The 19424-nt window shown below is 47.1% G+C and overlaps 1 protein-coding gene across 6 annotated transcripts in view; it reads left to right on the top strand.

The window, feature by feature from the left end:
* ENOX1 (ecto-NOX disulfide-thiol exchanger 1) overlaps window positions 1–19424 on the top strand; it is a 420263-nt gene that overhangs the window by 324406 nt on the left and 76433 nt on the right. For all 6 annotated transcript variants that reach the window (XM_039914912.1, XM_039914913.1, XM_029048127.2 and 3 more), the window contains exon 11: window positions 18496–18680. In XM_039914912.1, the coding sequence (XP_039770846.1) occupies window positions 18496–18680 (185 nt within the window). The remainder of the gene's footprint in view (window positions 1–18495; window positions 18681–19424) is intronic.

The following is a 19424-nucleotide window of genomic DNA, read 5'->3' as shown; positions in this document are numbered from 1 at the left end:
ATTTTCCAAGGGAATGGGTGTAAGATGAACTCCCTGACGACAGCGAACGTGTCTAACTCTGCCGAATTGTACTCTCCCAAGTACTTAGTTCAGTGCTCTGCTCACAGAAAGTGCTCAATAAATACTATTGATTAGATTGATGGAGAACAGAAGGGGACCCAGAATTTAACCTTGAGGGATTCACACGGTTAGAGAGCGGAAGGCGAAGCAGGAACAGGCAAAGAGATTGAGAGGAAGCAGCCAGATGAATAGGAAGGTAACCGAAAGTGGAGAGCGTCATCCAAGTTAAGGTTAGATAATGTTTCCGGGCGAAGGGGCTGATGTCGAGGTGGAGTGGTCGAGGAGGATTAGGGTAGAGAAGAGGCCACTGGATGTGGCAAGAAGGAGGTCGTTGGTGACCTAGAGGAGGCAGTTTCCGTAGAGTGAAGGGGGGGGTTAAGAAGAGGATGAGAGGAGAGGAAATGGAGGCCGTAGGCGTAAACAACTCGCTCAGGGAAGAGAAGAAGGGTCGGAATCCTGAGGGCAGGATTCACGTCTACAAACTCCGTTGTATTGTACTCTTCCAAGCACTTAGTACAGTGGTCTGCACGTAGTAAGTGCTCGATAAATACCACTGATTGATTGGAAGGAGAGTTTCTTCAATGAGAAATGCAAATTCTCTGGTAGGAGAGGGAGAGGGTGGCACCTTAATTGTATGCAGCACTTGGGAGAGTCTGGTAAAAATAAGAGTCAAGGTCTAAAGTGCCATCTCACCTTTCCCTTCCTTCTTCTCTACCTTCCCCCCTTCCCTTTTTCCTTCTCCTCTTTTTTTCTCCCACTTCCCTTATCGCTAGACTTAATTCTTATATGACTCCACCTAACAGTCCCTCCCCTGTTTTGGAGTTGCAAAAAACAAGGAAAAGATACAAGGAAATGTGGTCTTTATTAAGCTCCCACTCTAAGACACAGTGCAAAGCCAATTTCAGCTAGCGGGAAAAAAAAGTTAACTTTTTTGACCCATGGAAATTCATTTTCAATCACAGAATGGGCCCAGAGGTCTTCAGTGATTGGAGCTAGACAAGACCTCCCATCAAAATGAAACCATGAGGTTTCTAGATTTGGGTTTTTGGTCAGATGGCTTCGTCTTTACATAGTTCCGCAGACTACTGTGGGCAGGGATCGGGTCTACCAATATTATAATTTTCGAAGCGCTTAGCGCAGCGCTGTGCACACAGTAAGTGCTCAACGACTGACTCAAACAGCGCTACCTAAATGTTAAGCCTCTGCCCTGGCCTCGAAACTCTTCGCTATCCTCCATTTTGTATCTGTCCTTCATTTTCAGACGATGCTACTCTCTATCAATGGGAGGGCGGCTGAAAATAGGGGCGTTGAAAACACTCCTTATTTGCACTTAGGGATGAGTTCCTGATACCCCACGGAGGGATTTGCTCGCGTTTAGTGTTCGTCTCTGTTTTCCCATCTACCTCTGCGTATCCCAAGCTTGGTGAAATCATGGCCGGTGAGAGCCGCCCCTCTTCAGACTGCTGGCCACTAGGTCGGCCCGGGCTGCCCTGGTCTCCCAACCGTCCAAGGCTATTTCACTTTCTTAGCCACCGCACTTCTCGATGTCTTTAAATTCTCTGTACTCTCTTCCTAATTTGCATTTACTTCGCCGTGCTGTAGCTGCTTAGGTGACCTGCTACTGTCATTTCTTCTCATATGCACGATATTGATAGAGGTGGTATTGTGAAGAATCAACGATGTGCCCATTACTTCACTAAGCACCGGAGTAGGCCGAAGTTAATCAGGTCAGGCACGGTTCCGTCTCCGTGCGGGATTCACGAAATAAGCAGGAGGGGGAACGGGAAATGAATTCCTATTTTACAGATGAGGAAACTGAGGCACAGACAAGGTAAGTGACTTGGCCAGGGTCACACAGCAGGCAAGTGGCAGCCCAGAGGTTAGCAGTCAGATCCTCTGACTTCCAACCCTGTGCTCTCCTGCACACTAGACCTGGGTGTCTCTGAATATTTAACGTCGTTACTGGTGATCTGACCGTTCCAGGCCCTTACTGCTGGTAAATCTGCCCTGCCGTATGATGTCGTGTCTGGATTATAGGTGGCGTTTGGTGAACCTGCAGTAGAAGCTGGATATGTCTTGTGGTAGATCCAGATCTCACAGCCCTATAGGAGATTGGACACCTCAGCAGCCATGTATAGACCCTCAGCTTGGTGTGTAGTACGATTCCTGTTGTCTCCTCGCTGTTTGACCGTCTGCCAAAAGCAATACTAGCCGTTTGGGTTCTGTTTTCGAGCTCGCTATCTATCCACGCGTGTTGAACAAGGTAGCAAAATTCCGCGGTGGCTTTAAATGGTCACTAGTCAAGGGGAGCGTCGGTTCTGTGGAAGATTTCCCGAGTCTGTGCTGCTGCCTCACTTCCAATCTCCTCAGCCTCTCCCTTGCCCAAATCTATGAAGCGATTCAAAATCATCTGACTATATTCTTGGGGTGGCGGGGGGGCACTTGAGCATTTTCATCTACTGAGGCGGTTCCTGAGCCACTGTCTGAGAGCGTTTTTAAAATACTCACCGACATTCAGCGGGAAAAATGTCTCAGGGCCTGTCAGGGGAGCAAAGAAGAGTTTCACTCCAGGGGTGATGGAGAAATGGTCAGAAAGGACCCCTCCAACCAGCTCTTCCGTCATGCTTGAGAGTCTTCCTGGATTTTTCAGGACACTGGGGCCTAGTTCAAAGAGCACAGAATAGAGAGTCAGGAGACCTGGGTTCTAATCCTTGCTCCGTCGCTTACCTGCTGTGCAACCTCGGGCAAGTTTCTGAACCTCCCTGGGCCTCAGTCTCCTCATGTGTAAACTGGGGATCTAATACCCGTTTTCCCTCCCCATGTGGGCCAGGAATGTGTTCAATCTGATTATCTTGTATCTATCGCAGAAGTTTGCACACAGAAGATGCTTAACAAATACAGCAACTATTATTAACTGAATTTGCTTAGCACAGAGATCTAGGCTGTGTCGTCGGTTGTTAGTGAACAGCTTTGGATACTGCAATTTGCACCTTTCCTGGATTTTTACCTCTGCGGTGATCTTTTCTGTTGGGTTACACTTTGATCTGAAGCCGCACTGTGATTCCAGGAACGTACGGCCGACAGGGTCCTTCAGTAGCTGATGGGGAAGGATTCTGGCCAGCCTTTTCCCGGCAAGGATCCTTTCCTCAGCTTCTACAGTCCTCTCTTCTCCCTTTCTTCTTTAAATGCCGCCGTTAAGATGGTAAGGCATCTCCCTGGCATTCCATATGTTGAGGAAAAGCTGACGTGGCATTTGGGGGCCACTGAAATCCGTGACGGCTGTGCAGCTGGAGAGCCAGGAGAGTCAGAATCAGACCCCATTCAAGACGGCTAGAGAACCTCGTCAAGCCCGCCCTGCCTGCGTGGGTGCTAGTGATGTTTTTTGAATACCAATCCCTGCTGTCAACCTGATCTGTCTTCCCCCCTGTGCCCTGTTCTCAGTCAATCAATATTAAGTGCTTACTTGGTGCAGAACACTGTGCTGTTTGGAGGCGGGCAGTAAAAGAGTTGGCAGACACATTCCCCGCCCACCATGAGTTAGCCTAGTCTCCCTTCTCCTGTCTAGAGAGAACATTTCTCCACACAAAGTGAGGAAAAAGCCGTCACCGACCCCTGTAATGCTACGCACTGACTTTTCCCAGATTTGTCTGGCAGAGCGCCTTATGCGAATGTGATGGGGAAGAGGCGAGGCACAGAACACAGGAGTGAAGAGGTTAATCTCCAAACTTCAGCAAGTAAAGATTACAAAGACCCCCGACCTAGAAAGGTTTAGAAAAATGACCACTTAACAAAAAAGCCTTTCACGGGCCTTCAGCACAATATAAAGCCTGTGGTGCTTCAGAGCCTTTCAACTGCCAAGACTGCCATTATCTAGATTACATTTTATTATGTTTTCTGGGTATTTCATACTGATAAGGTTTTATGCAGATCATTACATAGGAGAATAGATTTAATCCTGTTTTCTTAGCGGGCTTTAAGGACACTGAGGGATTATTTATGTAATAGGATGCAAAGTTGCTATGGAAAATGCTATAGCAACCTAACATCTTCACAAGACCAAGCAGCCACTTGTGACAGCAATCTAAATTTACATTTATTTTAGTGTCATTTTATCGACACTCTGAGTATCTCATTTTGACAGCGTGTTAAAATATGTTTTCAGCTTGTGCTTGAGCAAAATTAACAGTGTGGTGTTAGAATTAAAGTGCAGTTTGCAAAATTTCCGGAGAGACGCTGGAATCATATCTGTGGGATTTTAGAGGAAATGGGAACTCGCTAGACTTGCAAGGGTTTTTTGTCTTTCTAAACATTACCGAATTTGCCTGACTAAATTGTTTAAAATTTCTTCTTTTCAAATTTGTAGAAAATGTGCAAATTCCCCCAAATACCTATCCTCAACCACGTAGAGTATTAATTAATTGGCCACGTGCATAGAGCGCTAAACTGGAGGCCGTAGGAAGCAAATTAGAAACGATGCCCGACCCCCGAAGGGTCGATAAACATTTTAAAAGCAGCTCACTTTTAGATCTCGGAAGTCACTCTTTCGGGATCTGGTTCTGGGGTAGCCCTCACGATGAATGCGGAAATTCGAATATAACCGCATGAAATGCCAAATTAGAGACCGTTATCCTCGTGTTGGTCTAGGAAATGGGATTATTTTCAGAACTCGGATTCTCCACATATTTGCTAGCTCCGGGGGCCCACTCTCAGTAATGTTTCTTCTTCCCGACCGAATCTGTGCTTGGGGATGTTAGATACGGAGCCGAACTTCAGGGGACTAGAATCGTCTGAATTTTGGCACGCCACGGGGCCTAGTTGTGGTGGAAACATTGTCTTTATTGATTTCTTTAACATACCTCTTTGTCAAGAAACTTTAAGTGTGACTCTTATATTGTTAAGATAGAACATTGGCTGCAAAATCAATACCAGACCCATTTAAGACCTGTGTCGAGACTTGCTTCATAGCCCTCTGATGGAGCTTTTATTAATATCTCGCTCCCAATCTCCTCTGCCTTTTATTAAGCGTTATACATCACAGCCGGGTTACGACATGAAGCTATCATATCTTGGCTCCTGACATGGTTGCTGGGACATTTTAAGAGCTGACTTGAAAAGGCTGAGTCTGTGAAAGAGAAGGAAGGGAAAGGTAAGGGTTACCTGCAAAGTTACAGTCAACTAAAGTTTTTAAACTGCTGGGTCTGAGTGAACGAACTCAGTTCTCACGTTTGGAATGCTAATGTTGGCCCTATACTTGACGAATCTGAAGAACCTGGAATTTGGTCGCTATTATCATTTTATCATTTCAATCTCCTGTTGGAGTGGATATAACAGTTTCATTTTTAATTAAAATTCTTAGACTTTCCCCAACCAGAATGTATTTATGTTAGGTCCAATTTAATCTCTTTCCAGCCCTGGGCCAGTAGGGCTGTGCTAACGTGCGTGGCTTTGCCAAGTTAACTAAAAGAATTCTCTCCAAACCCAACCAGTACGCCAGGCCTTTGAAATTCCAAGGAAAAGGGCCAGTGACATCTTTTTTCTTCACTGAGTGGACTTTATTTAGGATTTTGAGGTACCTCTGGGGTAGAGAGAGATAGATCATCTGGCGGTGTTTTCCCTCACCGAAGGAAATTGCCTTCAGTCGAATAGCAGAATAAGCAGTCAGCATATTTAAGACTATTCCTTCGGATGCTAGTTCTTCAGATCATTCCTTTAAACCATCGCCGTATTTTTGTGGCCTGAGTGGTCTTTCTAACAAATGTAGCGTGTTAAAGGGATGAGTCAGGTGGAGGGAAAGACCTTTATAAAGATGAAGTCTCTGTTTTGGGAACTGAATTGTGTTTTCCCTCTGGGCCTCCGTCAAACTGAACATGATGCATACTATGCCTCATCGTCACTAGTCTCTCCGAGGAGCTAGAACGAAGTCCCCGCGTCCCCAGACGCATAAATCCCCCAAGATAGAAGCATTACCCAGAACGTTAATGCAGACAAGGGATCGGATCTTAATTCCTTTGAACCCCAGTGGTTTTCCCTGGCCTTACTAAATCATCAGCCGATTCCTCTCGTTTGTACTCTCCCGAGTGTTGAGTACAGTGCTCTTACTGAGCACTCAATAAATACCACGGGCTGGTGGATCGATCACAATAATGGATCAAGAGCCTTATCCCGGTAAGCCTTCCTCTGTCTGAACGAGTAGCTAGTTACGCTTTCGAGGGGTCACCCGAAGGAGCCTCTCTGGCTCCAAAAATGACAACTACTGGTGCGGATTGAAACCATCTCTCCTACTGTTCCCTTCCCCACTCCTACCTCCTGTCCGGGGATTCGAAGAGCTGTCCGATAACCACCGAAAGGTTAGTCTCTGATCTTGATGGAGAAGGATATCAATCCAGCGTTTTCTCATCAGGTGCCTCGGAGGAAGTTCTGAGTCTAATTCTGGCAGCGTTCCTGAAATGGATCCATCCTTCAACTTTGAAGGTGACCCGGCTCACGGGGAGGCAAGGATGCCGGAAGAGACCGATGCCTAGTTGATTGGTCGGCCGGTCGTATTTATTAAGCGTATTTATTAATACATTAACTATTATTTATTGTGTGAAGAGCACTTGGGAGAGCACAGCAATCAGCAGACACGTTCCCTGTCCACAGTGAGCCTAGAGTACAGAGGGGGAGACCGATGGCAATACGCATAAATAAATTACAGATATGCACCGATGGCAATACGCGTAAATAAATTGCAGATATGCACACGAGCGCTGTGGGGCCGGGAATGGGGATGAATGAAAGTTAGACCCCGAGTGCGCTCGTGGATTTGTCCTTTTCAGGGCCTGTCTCCGCTTTTAAGTTTCTCTCTTAATGTGCTCTTGTTTAATCGTAGGATTTGTTAAGCACTTACTATATGCCAAGCACTGTGTTAGGCACGGAGGTCGGTACGATACAACCAGATTAGACACGCCTGATTTGAGGGAGGGGGAGGGAGAATGATTTGTTTATCCCCACTTTGCGGATGAGGATAATGAAGAGAAGCAGCGTGGCTTAGTGGCAAGAGCTTAGTGGGAGTCAGAGAACATGGGTTCTAATCCCGCCTCTGCCACTTGTCTGCTGTGTGACCTTGGGCAAGTCACTTCACTTCCCGGGGCCTCAGTTACCTCATCTGGAAAATGGGGATTAAAGGTGTGAGCCCCACGTGGCATAACCTGATTACCCTGTATCTACCCCAGAGCTTAGAACAGTGCTTGGCACATAGTAAGCGCTTAATAAATACCATCATTATTATTATTATTATTAAGAGAAGAGTTAGGTGACTTGCCTAAGGTCACACAACGGGGACGTGGCCGAGCCGGGATAAGAACCCAGGTATCATCATCCTCATCGGTGGTATTTATTGAACCTTACGACCTATGGTGGACTGTAATAATAATAATAATGTTGGTATTTGTTAAGCGTTTACTAGGTGCAGAGCACCGTTCTAAACATTGGGTGAGATACAGGGTAATCACATTGTCCCATGTGAGGCTCACAGTCTTCATCCCCATTTTACAGATGAGGGAACTGAGGCACAGAGAAGTTAAGTGACAGGCCCACAGTCACACAGCTGACAAGTGGCAGAGCTGGGATTCGAACCCATGACTTCTGACCCCCAAGCCCGGGCTCTTTCCACTGAGCCACGGATTTAATAACAGACAGAATGTAAAGGTTAAAAGTCAAAGCAGAGTCAAACATGATAACAAGGTTCATTCATTCATTCGATCGTATTTATTGAGCGCTTACTATGTGCAGAGCACTGTACTAAGTGCTCGGAATGTACAATTTGGCAACAGATAGAGAGACAATCCCTGCCCCTTGACGGGCTCACAGTCTAATCGGGGGAGACAGACAGACAAAAGCAATAGCGATAAATAGAATCAAGGGGATGTACACCTCAATGATCTCCTCTTTCTTGTCTTTCGGGGGGGAAAGTAGAAGCAATTTCGAGTCCGTTTTCCCATTCTCTAGGGGAAGCATGACTTGCTCCCACAGGTCATTTTTTTCTCCTCTTCCCTTCTCTGGTGGGCTGAAGAGAAAATATGGCCGCAGGTAAATTCTGCAGCGTGACATTGCGTTTAAAGATGAGAGCCATCCCTTTCGCGTGAACGCGTGTGATCTTCGGTAATTGAGAGTGCCAGGCCCTCAGATATTTGGAAAAAAGAAATGAAAAGAAAGATCTTACAAAGGATTTCTAGCACTCCAGGTAGCTACTCACGGTCTGAGATAGTCTAGGAAGATTTCAGCCGTGCTGAGTAACCAAAACTCCCTATAACAAAGCCCTGTCAGCCACTCAACTAAATTGCTTTCCATTTTCAATAAAGAACCGGAGCGAGATAGCTTCTCACTCAGAGGAATTATTCTAACCTCCCCAAAACAAAATATTTCATGTTAGGTGGGGGCTTTAGTAGGATAGAGTCATTTCTTAAAGATCACCGGTTCACTCTCTCTAGGGCAGGAAAGGTCACCTTGAAAGCATCCTCAGATTGCTCTTTTTCACCACTGGAACTCTTTTTTAAAGCTCTTCGTATTTGATTAATAGTGTTCAGCTGGCCGTGCAGTACTTAGAGAGGTTTTCTAAACAGGTATTGGGGAAAAAAACAAGCAGTGCCCTCTTCTGTTGCATCGCGCTTTCCCCGGCGCTTAGTACAGAGCTCCGCGCCTGGTAAGCATTCACTAAATGCAATCGATTGATTGAAAACCTATTCTCATCAAACCCCGAACGAGCAAAGCAATATCTGCTTTCTGGGGATACGTGAAAAAGATTATGAAGCTCGACATGGAGAGTTGCAGTAGCTGAAATATTGTCCTTACGTGCTATTTTGCCTCTTAGAAATTGCTATAATCTCGTGATGCAGGAGGTCATTTAGGCAAATTTGATTTTCCCGTGCCTGAGGAGTTAGGAAATAAGTCATGATTTTTGTGGAGCAGGGCCACGGAGAGAAGGGAGTAAACAAAACAGCAGGCATTGGGAACTAGATCCCCGTTACGGTAACAATAAAGATGTAATTCGTGTTCTCCGAGACCCATTTGAGACAATTCCCTGACCAACTGGAACCCATAGAGCCATGACCTATAATTACAGCGACCTAGAGCAGACACCAGCCAAGGCTGGCGGCAGGATTCAGAAGGAGGAGCCCCCAAGCTTTCTGGGGCCTCCAATTCCACGACTAGCGAGATGAGGATCAGGAGATCCTTACCCACTCGGGATGGAGCTTTCAAATTCGGACTCGGGGCACTTTATCCTTATAGGTTCCCTAAAGTCTGCAGATTTTCCCCTTAGCTATATCCTCTCCTTCTCTCTCTCACCCCCACACATCTATGTGAACGCAGGAAAAGGTTCTGTAGCATTTGACAGGGAAGGTCGATGCTTGGTCTCTTTCTCCCCCATTAGATCGTAAGCTTCACAAGGGGAAGGTGCCATGTCCCTTCTTTCTGGGGCACTGATTGTGGTGCTCAATAAATACCGATGAGGATGAGGGTGGATAAGGTACGAACCTGGCGAAGGATGGAAGCCTAATGAACCAGCGAGAAGGCAGCATTTTGAAGAACTAAGGTGACTAGCCCGTTCTTTTCTGGAAGTCCAAAAGACATTAGAATATATATTTCCCAAAGAACGTTTGAGCAGAAAAGTAATACAGACTAGTCTATGGGAAAACCCTCTAGATTCTGAGCGTGTTTTGGGCAGGGGATATGTCTGCCGACTCTCTTGTTCTATCCTTATCCCCCTCCGGTCTGGCTGCTGTCCCCTCCCTCCACAGAAACCACCCTCTCAAAGGCCCCCAGTGATCTCTCTCTTGCCAAATCCAACGGCCTCTACTCCGTCCTAATCCTCCTCGACCTCTCATCTGCCTTCGAGTCCGTGGACCGCCCCTTTCTCCTGGAAACATTATCCCACCTTGACTTCCCTGACTCTGTCCTCTCCTGATTCTCCTCACCTCTCTGGCCATTCATTCTCAGTCTCCCTCGGGGGCCCCTCCCCTGCCTTCCACCCCCTGAGGGGGTCCTTCAAGCTTCAGTTCTGGGCCTCCTTCTAGTCTCCGTCTAGACCCCCTCCCTTGCTCATTTGCTCCCACGTCTCCAGCTACCGCCTCTGTGCGGATGATTCCCAAATCTACATCTCCAGCCCCGATCGCTCTCCGTCTCTGCACTCTCACATTTCCTCCTGTCTTCAAATCGTCTCTGCTTAAATATCCTCCCATCGCCTCCAACTTAATACGTCTAAAACAGAACATCTTCTCCTCCCACCCTATCCCTGTCCTCCCCCTGACTTGTCCCTCGCGGTAAAAGGCACTACCATCCTTCCTGCCTCAGAAGCTCGGAATCTCTGACTCCTCTCACTCATTCAACCCGCAAATTCAATCCATCACTAAATCCTGTCGGTTCAACCTTCTCAACATCGCTAAAATCCGCCCTTTCCTCTCCATCCAAACTGCTACCAAGTTAATCCAATCCCTTATCCTATCCCACCTTGATTACCGTATCCGTCTTCTGCCCCCTGTCTCTCTCCACTCCAGTCCCCACTTCACTCTGCTGCCTGGATCATTTTTCCACAGAAACGTTCCAGCTGTGCTTCCCCGCTCCTCAAGAACCTCCAGTGGTTACCCATCCACCTCTGCATCAGACAAAGACTCCTCACTATTGGCTTCGAAGCCCACGATGATAATGTTGGTATTTGTTAAGCGCTTACTATGTGCAGAGCACTGTTCTAAGCCCCGGGGGGGATACAGGGTCATCAGGTTGTCCCACGTGAGGCTCACAGTTAATCCCCATTTTTCAGATGAGGTAACGGAGGCCCAGAGAAGCGAAGTGACTTGCCCACAGTCACACAGCTGACAAGTGGCAGAGCGGGGATTTGAACCCACAACCTCCGACTCCCAAGCCCAGGCTCTTTCCACTGAGCCACGCTCCTTCTCTGCTTCTTCTCAGTCCCCTTGCCCCCTTCTACGTTACCTCGCTACTCTTCTACTTCAACCCAGCGCACGCGTTTTTAGCTCCTCTAATGCTAACCTTCTCACTCTTACCTCAAATTCGTCTATATCGCTGCCGAGCTCTCGCCCGGAGCTCCCTCCCTCTTTATATCTGACAGACAATTACTCTCCCAACCGTCAAAGCCTTACTGAGGGCCCATCTCCTCCAAGAGGCCTTCCCTGACTAAGCCCTCTTCCCTCTTCTCCCACTCCCTTCTGCGTCGCCCTGACTTGCTCCCTTTATTCATCCTCCCTCCCAGCCCATAGCACTGAAGTCCAGATCTGTCATTTTTTAAATTTTTATTAATGGCTGTCTCCCCTATAAGCTCCTTGGGGGCAGGGAATGTGTCCCTTTACTGCTCTGCTCACAGTGAGCACTCAATAAATACGATTTATTCATTGATTAACTCAACAAAATGGATTGCAAAGAAATTACAAGGCATTTATGAAAGTACTCATTCCCCTTTTCAACGTCTCCCCCGATTAGACCGTAAGCCCGTCAAAGGGGGAGGGACCGTCTCTATCTGTTGCCGACTTGTACATTCCAAGTGCTCAGTACAGTGCTCTGCACATAGTAAGTGCTCAATAAATACTATTGAATGAATACAGAAAGTAAAATATTAAAAGGCGTTCAGATATAGAAGAAGTAATCGATCGAGACAGAAAGTCGATCTAGATTGCAGGAGTCAAAAAAGGCAGGAGACTCACGTGAATAATAATTGTGGTGTTTATTAGGCACTTACTCTGTGCCAATCACTGTACTGAGCACCAGAGGAGATACAGGATAATCAGATCAGACACAGTCCCTGACCCACATGGAACTCCAGGTCCTTGAATTGAATCTCCATTTTACGCCTGAAGAAACTGAGGCACAGAGAAGTTAAGTGACTTGCCCAAGTTCACGCAGCAGGCACATGTTGGACTTGGGCTTAGAACTCAGGTCCTCTGACCCCCCCAGGCTTGACTTCTTTCCAATAGGCCAGTCTGTTAATAATAACGATGGTATTTGTTAAGCGCTTACTATGTGCCAAGCACTGTTCGAAGCGCGGGGATAGATATGAGGTGATCAGGTTGTCCCACGTGGGGCTCACAGTCTTCATCCCCATTTTCCAGTTGAGGGAGCTGAGGCGCGGAGAAGTGACTTGCCCGAAGTCACACAGCTGACAGGCGGCAGAGCCGGGATTAGAACCCACGGCCTCTGACGCCCAAGCCTGTGCTCTTTCCACTGAGCCCCGCTGCCGTTCTCCACCGCTTGTCCTCTCACTAAAAGAAATAGTGAGAGGAACATGTAGAAGAAGGTCACGGAGCTTCACCACTTTCACCAGTGCTTTTCGGGGTGAAACAAGAGAGAAAATCATGGACTCGGATCCCGACTGTGAAGAAATCCAGTTGTTCGAATCTCTCTAGTTGGCCCCGTGCAAGAATTGGGAGCCTTGTTCAGGTCCCGATTCAGACAATCAATCGGTCAGTTGTAGATCCTGATGGGCGAGTCCATCGCCACCTTTTCCATCAGAACAGTCGCCCTCTTTTCCCTTCACTTTTTCCATCGTCGCGTGAGCTATTATCGATCCTGGCACTAACAGGATCCAGAGTTCCGGAACGTCTCCTCTCCCCAGAGGATAAAGTTTCAAGGAAAGGAGGGTGGTCCAAAGTGGTCCTTGTAATGGCTTCCTTCAAAGTTTGAGCCCCGATCTTGGCTCAGTGGAATTAGGAGACCCGGCTTCTGGCCCTGGCTCTGCCGGCGGCCGGCTCTCGCGATCCAAGGCCGTACGTGGACTCCTCAGTGTCCTACTTTCCTTTACCCTAATGGTTTGTGGTTCCCTACTGGAAAGATGACCGGCAGAGTTGAGAAGGTGTGAGTGATTCTGGGCAAACTCCAAGCACTAAGAATCAATTATTTTATGCTTCCCAGTACTTACGGAATTAATATTAATAATTATGGTATTTACTACGTACTCGGCGCTCACTGTTCAAAGTGGTGGGGTGGAGAGAAGACGACCGGCAGAGTTGAGAAGGTGTGAGTGGTTCTGGGCAAACTAAGAATCAGTTATTTTAGGCTTCCCAGTTCCTACGAAATTAATATTAATTATTACGGTATTTACTATGTATTCGGCACCGTTCAAAGTGCTGGAGCGGAGAGAAGATAACCAGGTAGGCCACGGTCCCTGTCCCACAGAGGGCTCACGGTCTTCATCCCCATTTTTCAGATGAGGTAACTGAGACGCAGAGAAGTTAAGCGACTCGCCCGAGGTCACACGGCGGACGAGTGGCGGAGCCGGGATTAGAACCCGCGTCCTCGGACTCCGAGCCTGTGCTCTTGGCGCTTACCATATACCGTTACTGTTACTGTTCTCCCCGGGTTCTCTGTTTGGAAATCTCATACGTCATTCCCGGCGGGAGAATCTGCGCATGTTACCGGGCTTCAGTCGGGTGTCCTTCAAATGAATAAATGATTAAAAAAAGGGGATAAAGTACTTTTAATAGTAAATAATGATTATGGTATTTGTTAAGCACCTACTAAGTGCCAAGCTCTGTGATCACCGCTGGAATAAATTCAAGATAATCTGTTTGGGCAAAATCCCTGCCCCACATGGGGTTATATAGCTCTATATCAATATCGAATTACAATAATAACCTTACGGAGCTGTGTTAAAGACCATCTTTAAGCAATACAAGAAATCTGCTGCTTTACACTCTTTTTTTCTCAGTGCTTTAGGTGCATCTAGTGTTACCAGACAACATATCTTTCATTTTCTTCGGCCGTTTTGGAAGTGGAAATGAGAACCCTCAGTTGCCCCATGTTCTTTCCCACGCTAATATCTCTATAGTTCCGGAGGCAGTGAGCAGTTCAGTCCTGTTCTTCTTATCTCAGTTTCTCTTTTCAAAATCTGGGAATAACATAATAAGGTTGGTATTTGTTAAGCGCTTACTATGTGCAGAGCGCTGGGGTAGATACAGGGTAATCCGGTTGTCCCTCGTGAGGCTCGCAGTTAATCCCCATTTTACAGATGAGGTAACTGAGGCACAGAGAAGTTAAGTGACTTGCCCACAGTCACACAGCTAAGTGGCAGAGTTTCTGCCTCTAAAGTGCAGTAGAGAGCTGTAAGGAGTTTTAAAAATGTGGATATTTCAATTCTTAAGGCCATCATATCTGTGACGGACTATTTTCATAATTGTTCTATCAGTTCCACGCAAGTTATTTTAACTCTACAGGTGTTTTGGTTTTTTTTCCTTCCTGCGCAAATTAGTACCTTATTTCAGTGGTTTATCGGTCTCCCCCCTCATCAGCCACTGTACTCTCCCAAGTGCTTAGTACAGTGCTCTGCACATAGTAAATGCTCCGTAAATACCATGGATTGATCGACTGTTTTGACTTACAGAGTAATTGGCAAGGAAGGCCATCAAGGGCAAGAATGGGCACTGCTGGATAGATTAGGAGTTCAGGAGGGAGTTCGAGGTCTATAACCCTGTCCCCAGCGTCACTGTAGAGAACACCACCATCCTCCCTGTCTCATAAGCTTGGCGTTATCCTTGACTCATCTCCCTCACTCAACCCACATATTAAATCTGTCACTAAATCCTGTCAGTTCAACCTTCACGACCTCACTAAAGCGGGCTCGTTCCTCTCCATCCGCTCCCGCGTTAATCCAAGAAATCATCCCACCCCGCCTCGAGTACCGTATTAGTCTCCTCGGTGACGTCCCCGCCTCCTGTCTCTCCCCACTCCAGTCCAACCTTCACTCCGCTTCTCAGATCATTTTGCTACAGAGCCCGTCAGTCCACGTTTCCCCATTCCTCCGGAACCTCCAGTTGGTGCCCATTCTCGCCTCCACATCAAACTGCAGCTCCTTAGCGTCAGCTCTAAGCAGTCAATCACCTTGGCCCCTCCTACGTCACCTTGCCGCTTTCCTGCTACAGCCCAGCCCACACACTTTGCTCCTCTGGTGCCCATCTACACTGTGTACCTTGATCTCGCCTATCTCCCCTCCTACCTCTCCCCCGTGTCCCGTCTCTGGCCTGGAATGGCCTCCCTCGTCCCGTGTGACAGACAATTACTCACCCCACCTTCAAAGCCATCTTCTTCAAGAGGCCTTCCCTGCCTACGCCCTCATTTCCCCTTCTCCCGCTCCCTTCTGCGTTGCTCCCTTTATTCACCTCTCCCCACCCTCAGCCCCACAGCACTTATGTACAGATCCGTAATTTATTCATTTGTATTCATTCTTTCTCCCCCTCTTTATTCTAAGCTCACTGTGGGCGGGAAATGTGTCTACCGACTCTGTTATATTGTACTCTCTCCTAAGAGCTTGTCTCTTGTCCTTCCCCAGGTGCTTAGTACAGTGTTCTTTACGCAGTAAGCACTCGATAAATATCGCTGACCAGGTGATGGATTGGTGAGGGGAGAGTGGAGCCAGGGCCCTTGTGAAGTCCTGGAACTTCAGAGATTGCAGCTTCCCGCCTGAGGTCCCAATTAGGTGACCATTACCTTCTCAGGACAAATTGACTGAAGAGGTTAAAACAGTAGGCCCCAAATGACCCGAAGGTATATCTTTCCCTTAGACTCCAGAACACAGATTGGAATAATATGATTTAAAATGTTCCATTGTTCATTTACCCCTCGCCAGTGCTTGAAAGGGACGTGAAATACAGCCCCAGTACTAGCTTATTTGCCCAAATTCCATTGCATTTTTCCGTAGCGGGCTGATTATTTTACGGAAGCCAGTTCAGGCTGGTAACTGGAATTTTAAAGCCGGTTTATTTACTTCGAGCGTGTCCCAGTCCATTTCCATGGAAACATGGTGATGTAGGAGGTGGAGGAGGTCACTGGGTGTAATTAATAGAGAAAGATACTGTTCAAACTGAGTAAATTACAGTTGGGTGGGCCATACATTTTAAAAGTAAAATTTCATATCTGGAGATCAATACGGGTAGTCCTAGGGGATCTTTGGTTTTTCAGTTTATCGATGCTAATTAAAAAAAAACAAACATACACATTACTTTCGGCCAGTATGAATGTCTCGGAAGTAGTTAGGTGGGTATTTTTAAGAAGAAATAGACTTTTACGTTGCCTATCAGATCCATTACCCGATCTCAAGGGTAATTTTATCGAGGAAACTTGATTTCATGCTTTTCAAAATGGTTTAATATGATATAACAATAATGGAGCTTTCGCTAAACCTTTCTGAAAAGGACTGAAGAATAAATTTAAAAAATACTCAGTAAAATGAATATAGCATTAAGCCTCTGTAGCACTTAATATCAAGCCCACCCTCAGCCCCTCGGCACTTAGGTATAGATCCAAAATGTATCTTTATATCTGTCTCTCTCTCCAGACTGTAAGCTCATTGTGGGCAGGGAACCCGACTACAACTCTAATGCCTTTTACGCTTCCCAACCGCTTAGTAACGTGCTTTGCGCAAGGTAGGCATTCAATAGATACGATGGATGGATTTCAATTTGGAATCAATTGTATTTGCAGATTTCACGGGGCTAAAAGTGAAGGATTTTTTTCACCTCTTTGGCATTGTGAGGCCTCTCCTTCAAGAAGCACCAGAACCTTTTGTAGAAAGCCTAGCTCTGACCAGGAGATGTAGGGCTAACGTGCGTCTGGAATCGAACGGTGTTTACGAACAGGTAGCCTGGAGTTAAATGGAGTGGAACCCCAACTCCTCACCCTTTGGAACATAACTGCCTCGCTATCACATGAGAAACAACAACCAGAAAAACTCTACGTATCAAGCTCGAGATCACCGCGTCAGGAATTTAATCAGTTACCTGCCCCACTTATGAAAATGTGTTTCTATAATTGGCTGCGGGGTTGATATATGTATATATATTTTAAGATTACGGTAGTTTTTTCAGTGATATCACATTCGTCCTCTAGGAACGCAGACGACATCGATTCTGACTTGGCAGGCCCCAGGGGCTTGGCTCAGGCAGAATAAGAGCCATCCACCTTCCCTGAATTAGGGAGAAGGCCCGGGAAATAACGGATGGCGCGCTCTCCTATACGTGTTTCCGCCCAAATTCATTTATTTAAATAATGTTCCTTGCGCGTGCTTTATAGCCGTCCCCATTTCACTACGCAGATTTCAGCTTATATTGTAGACTGTGCAGTTCATTTGGTAAATGTGATTTCCATCCCTGCATACTAATCGATTTCTTCACCAACACCTGCTATCAGTTATGATAATAAAAGTGCCATTCTAAATTGAAAAAGGGCCAAATAAAACTTCCTAAGGAAATGACTTAAATGTCTTTCAGTGCTACTGAAAGATGCTTGTAGTCCCCCCAGTTGTTTTTTTTTTTCCAGCATTTACGTTTTCTAGGGTTTTGTCCCGTTCCATCACCCTGCTGTCAAAAGATGCTTCCTAACCATTTTTGTCCAGTAAGTGATATGAAGAACCCGAGAGAGAGCATCTGGTGAGACCTGGGTACCGTAATCCCAGCTAGAGCCCTTGAGTTTGGGGCCCGGGTTTGGGCCCTGAGTTTTATCTGCTGGCTTCGTGGTTAAAGACATATTTAACCAACACCCTGTGAGCTTCCGGGCAGAAAAGAGTTAGGACAAAGCTGAGCGTCATTTGAGTTCAGCCAAGTAGGCTCCTAGGAGGGGCAGGTGATTAAACAGCGGGCTTTAACCCAGAAGCTGAAAGTTCTCATCCAGACTCCTTGAATTTCCCCGGTCTTTTCCCCTTCCCCACCTGCCCCCTTTGCCGGTTGCCTGGGCAACTTTGATGGAGTTCACAGACGGAGTTATTTCAAATGGGGAAATTAGCGAAGCAGTGTTTCCCCACGCTTAAATGACGTCAGGTGTCGGGAACGATGTCAGGATCATCTCCCAAACCTGAAGTCATTTGAAAAATCTGCCGATGAAGGAGATGTAAGTAGGAAACTGTCCTGGTTACGTATGAAAGATTCAGATTTGGATTCCATCCTATCTGCCAGCCAAGATGCAGTGAAGGGTTTGCTCCGAATCCACGTTTCGGGCCAAAGAACGGCCGCGGGCTTCCCGGTAATTTGGGAGATAGCCCTCGGGTGTAGACTCAGCCGGCTCTACGCAAGAGGGCAGGAATCCAAATAGGTATCGTGGAAGTGCAAGTCATTAATCGTCATCAATAAATCAGGAGCGTAACACCATCCCGGGAATTCTGGGCTGGGGAGTGGGGTACAAAGCATAAGGGGAAAAACAGTCCTTGAGGGCAGCAGCTTTATCATTTGGACTAGGGTCAAAACCTAGACCGGAAGTCCGTCGAGATCAAGGCGGTGAGCTTCGGAGAGCAGCCCCGTGTGGGTGGGGAAAGAAATACTGGTTCCATGCCCCTGATTATGCGAGCACTGGGAAATGAAGGGAGAAATGGAGCGCAGGGCAGCCCTGCTGAAACAGCCCGCGGTCCATTGTGTGGGAGTGGATCCTTCCCGGGACTCTTTTATTGAAATGTGTTTGTTCCCTTAGCCTTGGTTGCTCAAGCCTACGCGCTGAAAGAAGAGAATCACAGCCTCCGCTGGCAGCTGGATGCCTACAGGAATGAGGTCGAGCTGCTGAAGCAGGAGAAAGGTCACCTCTTTCGGGTGGAAGAAAACCTCACTAAGGACCAGCAGCTGCAGTTTCTGAAGCAAACCATGCAGGGGATGCAGCAGGTAGCGGAGCCGCCGACTCAGTCCTTTTCCTTTCTTTTTCTAAAAAACCCGTTACCTCGAAGGGTTGGGGCGTGCGAATGAACCTTTAGCGTGCGGATGACAGTCGCCCAGAATGAATTTATGAGGACATCGCAGGGAAGAGGGCTGGGAGGGTCTTTGGTGGTTTCTATCCCCCCGACCAGAATAGGATGACGGCCAGGATCCGAGTGGCTGAGAGGATAGAAGGAGGAGGAATTAAGGGACACGCTTGAGGTTTTAGGGGGGATTTGCTCTTAGTGTAGGATGAGAGAAGAGGAAAGGACGAAGGACTGGAGCTATTATGAAGAAAACTGTGGGTAGCCGGGCAGCCTAGTGGAAAGATCACGGGCCTGGGACGACCTGGGTTCTAATCCCGGCTCTTCCGCTTGTCTGCCGTGTGACCTTGGACGAGTCCCTTAGCTTCTCTGTGCCTTAACTGGGGATGAAGACTGTGAGCCTTACTTGAAACGGGGACAATAATCCTACCTGATTAGGTCGTAGTTTACCCCAAGGAAGCACTTCATTTCCGTTAAACAAAAGAGCAAGTACGAAGGTCAAATGTAGAGGATAAGGGTGGAAGGTCGACCCCCGAGAGTCACCCTCGAGTGCTGGGAATAAAGAGCATAACCTGTTTTTATCGAGGAATATTAATATTAGGAATAGGAGTATTAGGAGAGGGAAAGCTAATGGAGTGCTTTAAAGATAATGGTGAGGAGTTTCTGTGTG

This window comes from Ornithorhynchus anatinus, chromosome 20 (genome assembly GCF_004115215.2).
Source record: "Ornithorhynchus anatinus isolate Pmale09 chromosome 20, mOrnAna1.pri.v4, whole genome shotgun sequence".
Classification (NCBI taxonomy): Eukaryota; Metazoa; Chordata; class Mammalia; order Monotremata; family Ornithorhynchidae; genus Ornithorhynchus; species Ornithorhynchus anatinus.
Note: the sequence above shows the minus strand (reverse complement) of the source record. Positions and strands in the feature narration are given on the sequence as shown.